We start from the raw sequence: 8068 nt of genomic DNA, 5'->3' as shown, positions 1-8068 counted from the left end.
ACTACGGCCAATACTGAAGGAGGAATTATATTTGCTCTGTTTGCGGATCTGGAATATTATGTCCAGTTTTGGGCCCCTCAGTTCAAGAAGGACAAGGAACTGCTGGAGAGAGTCCAGCACAGGGCAACGAAGATGGTCAAGGGAGTGGAGCATCTCCCTTACGAGGAAAGGCTGAGGAGCTGGGTCTTTTTAGCTTGGAGGAGATTGAGAGGCGACCTCATAATGTTTATAAATATATAAAAGGTGAGTGTCACGAGGATGGAGCCTGTCTCTTCTCGGTGACAACCAATGATAGGACAAGGGGCAATGGTCACAAACTGGAACACAGGAGGTTCCACTTAAATATGAGAGGAAACTTCTTCACAGTGAGGGTGACAGACACTGGAACAGGCTGCCCAGGGGGGTTGTGAAGTCTCTTTCTTGGGAGACATTAGAAATCCGCCTGGATGCCTTTCTGTGTAACCTCATCTAGGCGTTCCTGCTCTAGCAGGGGGATTGGACTGGATGGTCTTTCAAGGTCCCTTCCAATCCCTGACATTCTGTGATTCTGTGATCTAGTCCAACCCACCTGCTAAAGCAGGTTCACCAGAGCAGATCACACAGAAATGTGTCCAGGTGGGTTATGAATGTCTCCAGAGAAGGCTTTCTCAAATTCAAATCCTTATATGATACAGGCTTTTTTTAATGTCAATTGAAAACTTGAGTTCTATAGAGAAGGCTGTATGTGCTGTTGCCAAAACCAGCACTTTTTTATTTCTGTCTCCACAACCTCTCTGGGCAGCCTGTTCCAGTGCTCTGACACCCTCAAAATACTGAGATGGAACCTCCTGTGCTTCAGTCTGTGCCCGTTGCCTCTCATCCTATCGTTGGGCACCACTGAAAGGAGGCTGGTCCATCCTCTTGACACGCACCCTTGCGATATTTATAAACATTGATAAGATCCTCTCTCAAACTTCTCTTCTCCAGGCTGAATAGACCCAGCTCTCTCAGTCTCTCCTCATTTTTAGAGGACACTCAGGTCACCTGCTCATGATTTCACCATTTTTTTTTCTGAAAGCCCAGCATGTTTTGCTTTGTTTTGTTTTGTTTTGTTTTGTTTTCCCTGCAAATCAAAGCTGAAGTATGTGGTGCCAGGCCCTGTTGTGGCAGGTTCATAGGGACAGCAAAGTCAAGAGAACATATATCCCAGTTTACACCTGGAGGTTACCCCGGGGCATTCATATTTTAAACACAAAGCGCGTGTTTACAATGAGCATATGCTTTACGTTTGTGTAGAGCACTGTCATCTTTCCATTTCATCGGTGTAATTCGCATTTGGATAGCTTTCTACAATGAGCATGTTTGGCAGAAAGTATTCCAGGTTTTACATGAGCAGAAGTACCTTCACACCTAGATAACACACCAATTTATTTTTTTGTATATATGTTAACGAGGATACATTCTTCCCCACTTTTTACAGATGTTTCCTCAAATTCTGCCCAATCTCTTTTTAAGGAAAACTTCTAGTGAAGTTGCAGGCAAGAATCTCTGGCGTGTAAAAGTAAAATTAGATTGCAAGTGAAAAATGCAGCCTCCACAGTTACACCAAGAATCAATGCTACATTTATCTGCTAAGTGGAAGACACAGCATAAAATATTACCTACTGTTTTCTGCCATGAAACACGGCTTTTCTGAGGCAGCCCTCGGGCACAGACACACCTTCTTCAAAGGCCAAATAAATGACCACATCTCTGACAACACAGCTCTTTTGACTACTGTGTTGCAGTTTGAGTGCTGGTTTTGTCCTGATGTTTATTTCAAGCCCTTTTTTTATAACACTCACTGAGCAAGTATTTTGTGTCTTTAGTACCAGGCTGTTTGCATCATGACAGCTCCTCATGTATTTATAATTCCTTTGGGAGAATCTTCATTTGATATGCTTCCTTTCTTTCACTATTACTTGCTACATCCATCAATCATTATTTTGCTTGCTTTTGGATAAATGACAAATCTAATAATTTTCAAAGGCACAAATATGAATAATCTACAGACTCAACATGATTCTGAGAAACTGTATTTGTAAGCAGATCTCAATATCAACACGTAGTGCTGCCTGTTGGCACGGAACCCAGAATGTAATTTACTATAAAACTCTCATAATTCTTGAAAACTCATATCACAGAATCACAGAATCGACTGGGTTGGAAAAGACCTCAGAGATCACCAAGTCCAACCCTTGGTCCAACTCCAGTCCATTTACTAGATCATGGCACTAAGTGCCATGTCCAATCTCAATTTAAAAACCTGCAGGGACAGTGAGTCCACCACCTCCCTGGGCAGCCATTCCAGTGCCTGACCACCTGAATTTCCCTTGGCAGAGTTTAAGCCTATGCCCCCTTGTCCTGTTGCTAACTGCCTGGGAGAAGAGACCAATCCCCACCCGGCTATAACTTCCCTTCAGGTAGTTCTAGAGAGTGCTGAGCTCACCTCTAAGCCTCCTCTTCTCCAGACTAAACAATCCCAGCTCCCTCAGCCTCTCCCCATAGGTCTTGTGTTCAAGTCCCTTCACCAGTCTTGTTGCTCTTCTCTGGACCCGTTCCAGCACTTCATGAATGTGATGTTATACTATTTGTCATTGCTTTACAAACTATGTTGTCATATACAGCTAAAGAAATGTTATTAAGTACAGAGAAAGCCAGAAAGCATTTTTTTTTCTCATTTTCCTATTGCCTTGGATCCCCAGTTTCAGAATTTAATTTTTAGTTTAATCTAATTCTAGGCTGCACAGTTGCCTACAAGACTAAGAGGCTACTGAGCAGAAGCTAAAATTAGAGTACAGGAGCAGAAGTGGTGGAGTGCGAGGTAATTTTCTTTCAGTTCTATGATAGGATAGGGACTAAAACCTTAGTTCTTCCATAATGATTTATAAATAGCTCATTTTTGTCTGCTTGAGACAGCTGAACTCTGAGAGTGCAAACATTTGCAAGACTGCAATATTTAGAAGTTCTACATAGCAGTGTTGTGTCTATCATTAAACTTGGAGGAGTAGTTTGTGAGAAATCCATGATTTTTTCTTGTTCCACCCTTTTCCCCGCCTGTTTTGCTGAGTTTTTTTTTAACTTGCTCAGGCCTTAACTAGGTCAGGTGCTCCTTACCCTGAATTTCCTCACTACCAGCTTTCTGGACAGCAAACACCAGGCTGCAGCTGCAGGAATTTCCCCTGGGCAGCCCTATTGAGAAAGGGCTGCGCTAGTGTGATGGCCCTGTCAGTGTGGTGTCCCTGTCTGTGGGGTGGCCATGCCAGTGTCACCTCACTGCTGAGCAGCGGTGGGTGCTGAATAAAAGGCCTCCAGGGAGCCACAGACAAGCTGTGGATCTAAAGGCTCAAATACATGCTCTCTGTAGGTGTACATCAGATGTTATATTCGGTAGCTGTCTCCTCGTTTCTTGCCCCAAAAGTGCATCCCGCCCCTCGTGGCTCAGCGGCAAGGTTGAGGTTTCTGAAGCCGCAGCCCAACAGAGGAGGCGCTGAGGCGGTGCGGGATCCTCAGCCTTGCTCCTGTGCCTTCAGCTTTGAGCCTCCCCCCGAGCCGTTGCCCTTTCAGGACTCCAAAGCTCCTCGGGCAGGGAAGACTACGGCCTCTCTCCCCGCGACCAGCCCAGGAGCGCGGCGCTCAGCCGGCAACAGCACTGAAAGAGTTAAAGTCACCGGCTCCGCAGAGCCGCTGGGCGTTGCTAGTTTGGCCTCTGCCGGGCACCGTCGTCGCTGCGGCGCTGGGTGGGACCGGGCCAGCATGGCAGCCGCCGGCGGAGAGCGCGGCGGAGCGGGGCCGAGAGAAGAGGGGATGCCCGGTGCCGGGGAGGAGGAGGACGGGGAGGAGAATATCCTGTACGACCTGCTGGTTAACACCGAGTGGCCTCCGGAGACGGAGGTGCAGGTGCGTGTCGTCGCGGCAGGGCCGGGGTGCGGGGACTGGCCACGTAGGCGCGGGCGGGGATGCGCCCCGGGGCCCCGGGACGGGCCGTAGGAACGGGGTGTTTCCTCCAGAGAGGCTCGCCAGGCTGCATGGCCCGTTCCTCACGGACACAAGAGCCGGAGGGCGGCAGGGACAAGCGCAGGAGGTCCCTGCGGCTACCCTGCCCCTGTCATGCTCCCGTGTCACTCAGTTCCCGCGTTGTCACCCTCGTTTGTGCCGCCGTGGATGCCTTGAAGTCTCTCTCCTGCATTACCTGTGAACAGTGTATACCCGGTTTTACTGTCGAGCTCATACAAGGGGAGCTGTCATGCAGTCCAGGTTTCGGCTCCAGAAGCAGCTGTTCTGAGAGCAGAGCAGCTGTCCTGGGCAAAACAACGTCTCCATCGAGCATGAGGATAACGAGATCTGTCTCCAGCTTGTACATCAGAATGGGCATATCTTTATTTCCACGAGTGCATTAAAAGAGAGAAGTGTATCACTTTGTATCCCAGTTTAAAGTGATCGTGGAACATCAGTCTGAGGGTCCTCATCTACCCTGATAGTCAGAATTCCTAAGCATCATAGAATTCTGCTTACCAGCTTCAGCAAATGGTACAGACTCTTTTAAACTTGATACTTCTTGCCTGTTTATTTTCAAGATAATTTGTCTTTTGAATGGCAGAAACAGGGAGACTTGAAAATAATAGGCTATGTAGTTTGTTTGGATTTACATCCTCCTTGAAGACTGTCAGTAGCCAAGGACACTTCTGAGACTTTTTTTTACAGTTCTGTCAGCATGATTCAGTTTTTGCCTTTGGGTGCCTTAACAGTGATATTTAGGTGATTGTGACTTCCCCTTTGAAACACCTGCCTCTTTTAATTCTGTTTTATTCATGCTCTTTGGAAAAGTCACAAAATACTCTCTGCCTTACTTCTGGTAGAACTGAATGGTTTGGAGTGAGTAAGGTGAGGGACAGCAGAAAGGGAAAGAAAGTTGGATGCTGCACTGGGAAATGAAATTGAATGTCTTCCTATACTGTCACCTAGGATACAATGCAAGGCTTTCAGACACATTTTCTCAGGTCTCTATTGACTTAGTTTTCTTTTTCTCTTATCTCATTTGAGATCACTCATTTTTAATTGCAGAGTGCTGAGTTCTTGTAACTGTAATTTTGACCATTGGAAGATGAATCCTGTGATGGTCATGTAGAGTCATGTTAAATTCAAGACACTGAAAAAACTAGCATGGATTTTTTTAATTGGAGCCCGAAATAGCTTTGATTTTAGTTTGTTAGTATACGTGTGTTGAATTTCCCAATAATTTGTTGTTGTTGTTGTTGTTGGGAGAAACAACAAATATTTGTAAAGGAATGTGCAAGGAACTGACAATGCCAGAGAAGAGAGTGGTATGGAAATCAAGCAGCCTGTATTCACTTTACTGATGTGATTGTATGTAACACATTGGTTGGGAACCCCAAAATATATAATGAGAATAAAAATAATTATAGAGTAGTTGATCAGTGAAAATAGTGAACAGGGCAGTGAGTATGGAGGAGGTTGCAGGGGAGGACTTGTGGAATCATTTGTGTAAATACAGACAGACTGAACTTCCCCTTTTCTCCAGTAGACAAGTACTGTCTATCTCCTGGAATGGATTGAATGTATCAGTTGATTCTGTGTTGGTTGGTTTGTTTCTTTGTTTTTCATTACCATCTAATATTTTGAGATTTCCCCAACACCCTTCCCTTCCCCCATCCCAAGAGCTTCCTGGGTGTGCAACAAAATCCTTAATAAAGTGGGTGTTTTGTCAGCAAGGAAGTTACTCAGGTTTTGTTTCTGGGATGCTGTAGTGAAGGAGAACTTGAACTTGTTTTCCCCAGTGGGAATGAATTAAAAAAGAAACATAGCAGATCCAGTAGCCACTGCTGTTACTGAGGTGATAGGAATACATTACAAAAGGTATTCAGAGTATAACAGTAAATCAGCTTTGTGAAGGGTTTAAGATGCGAGGAATAGGAGCCTGTAGTTTAGACTTTGGAGTGGACACTAAGATTATTTCAAAAAAATTCTAAAGAAGTAGAAGAAGTTTTTGGAAATGTTTGTACTGGAAACTTTTCTTAATCCGGAAATTTAAAGAAGCTCTGCATTTAACCTCCCTAGGGAAAAGCAGATCTCCCCAAGCTACTATGATACCTGTAAGAAATAGTTTATACTTGCACTTATTTTACAGTAATGCCTTGTTATTTCTTGGTTGGTCAACCTGAATTTGGAACATTATCTGTTAGTGGAACTGTGTTGGTTTCTTACATACTGTGAGATGACAGCTTGATTATTTGAAAGACTATTTCTGGATTGCAAACTTTTCATAGAAAACTACTAAACTTTACTTCAATAACTTAAATTTGGGAGCAATTTTTTTTTTTTTTTTTTTAAACATGGACATACTCTGGAATTTTGATGAATTCGTGGGTCTTTCAGTGTTTGTCTGTAACTTGGAGTTGAGAGGTCTGAATATTTCAGTTAACATGTAATGATCTACTCTATGTATTCTGTACTGAAGGAAAGAGGAAATTCATTACCTATTCTAATGCTCAGTTTTTGGTGCTTAAATATTTTCACTAGAAGAGATAAGCGCACTTGCTTATTTTGAAGATTTATTTGTGATGCATTCCTTATTGGTTATCTTTCCTGTCTTTGGACTTTAGTCCCTTTTTCTGCTTTCTTATTGGCAAATAATTTTACATCTTCTTATAGCTAAGAATATACATCCTACGTTGCTTTGCATTTCTTTTTCCTATGTTTGGAGAGTGCTTTCATTTATAGAGTGAGTGTAGTTGTTCTCCTCTGCAGAACAGAGCTGCTGGAAAGGCTGTGTGGGCACAGTGTGCAGTACAGGTAGTGATCTGTGTGGCTGTGTCACTTAGTACAAATTGACATAAAAAGAGTTTTTCCTCAGAAGGTCTTTGTTTTTCTTAATATTTCTTAAATTTTCATGACTGATCTTTATGTAGCTGAGCAGTTATGTATTAGCGTAATGTACACCAATTGCTTTGACTTCTGGGCATACAGATTAATCTGGCATTCATTTGGTATAGAAAGAATGATTTATAATACCGTACAGGACAGCATAATCAGAAGTCAGTGTCTTTTGTTACTACCCAAAGGTCAAGGCAAAGCTGAATCAATAGACAATCTGTAGTACATTTTGTTTATTACGTCATGTAATTTAAAATATTTGGCTTTATAGCCTGTTTTAGCTTATGCAATTGAATTACTATATTAAGTTGCAAGTAATAGAAAATACGTAAGAAACTTGTAGGCTAGCAGGCAACTTAAATTTAATCAATGAATATATATAGAAGTGTTGTATTTAAGTTAAAATGTATTGCATAGTATTTGACCATTACTGTTGTAATTGCAGCCGAGAGGCAACAGAAAACATGGTGCGTCATTTATCATCACTAGAGCAATTACAGGTAAAGATGACTTGTTCTTATGTTCATGACTCATAAGAATGTTGTATGGATTGCTTGTAAAATTTACAATTTCTGCACTTCAGCTTGGCTAGTATAATGGAAATAGAGTGCAGGATGTGTTTTATCAATATCACTGTTATTTTTATGTCATTTCTGTGAACTTTCCTGTCTGTATTATCTTATTGGGACAAACTAATAAACCATACATCTAAGGAGTTTAGAAGCTCTGTTATATTTTGCAAAATGTTGTTGAGGTTTTTTCCTTTACCAGCTCCCACATTGAGCTGTTTGCTAGTTAGATAGTTCTATAAGGAAACTTTACATTCTATTACATTGCTATTTAACACTGGGTTCATGCAGTAACTGAATCGCTTTTTCATCCTGTGGGAATTCCTCTTAGAATTTCCAGAAATGGGTAGTTAATTTTTTGGTCTATTGCTTGCATTTAATCTAATCTAACAATTCACTGACCAAGGATAGAGGGTATTTTCCCTTACCACATTTTTGTTTTGTGAGAATTACTGAGATTCTGTGTGTAGGAAGCTGAAGAATCTTTTAAAACCCCTACAATTGTAATATTTGCCTCTTTTTTCATTGTAGGTCCTGCATTGTTTTTGCTTCGGTACATCTGGTACAGATACAGGTAGATTTGATGA

General features: G+C 42.4%; 1 protein-coding gene across 3 annotated transcripts in view; it reads left to right on the top strand.

Moving 5' to 3' along the window:
- The first annotated feature begins 3735 nt into the window (after nt 1-3735).
- The window catches only part of NBAS (NBAS subunit of NRZ tethering complex), a 185089-nt gene continuing 180756 nt past the window's right edge, over nt 3736-8068 (top strand). For all 3 annotated transcript variants that reach the window (XM_071807074.1, XM_065834472.2, XM_071807075.1), the window contains exons 1-3: nt 3736-3918; nt 7358-7412; nt 8013-8055. In XM_071807074.1, coding sequence (XP_071663175.1) covers nt 3775-3918; nt 7358-7412; nt 8013-8055 — 242 coding nt within the window. In that variant the 5' untranslated portion in view covers nt 3736-3774. The remainder of the gene's footprint in view (nt 3919-7357; nt 7413-8012; nt 8056-8068) is intronic.

The sequence above is a fragment of the Patagioenas fasciata genome, chromosome 3, assembly GCF_037038585.1.
Source record: "Patagioenas fasciata isolate bPatFas1 chromosome 3, bPatFas1.hap1, whole genome shotgun sequence".
NCBI classification, from domain to species: domain Eukaryota; kingdom Metazoa; phylum Chordata; class Aves; order Columbiformes; family Columbidae; genus Patagioenas; species Patagioenas fasciata.
The sequence above is the reverse complement of the archived record's forward strand: the minus strand, read 5'-3'. Positions and strand labels throughout refer to the sequence as shown.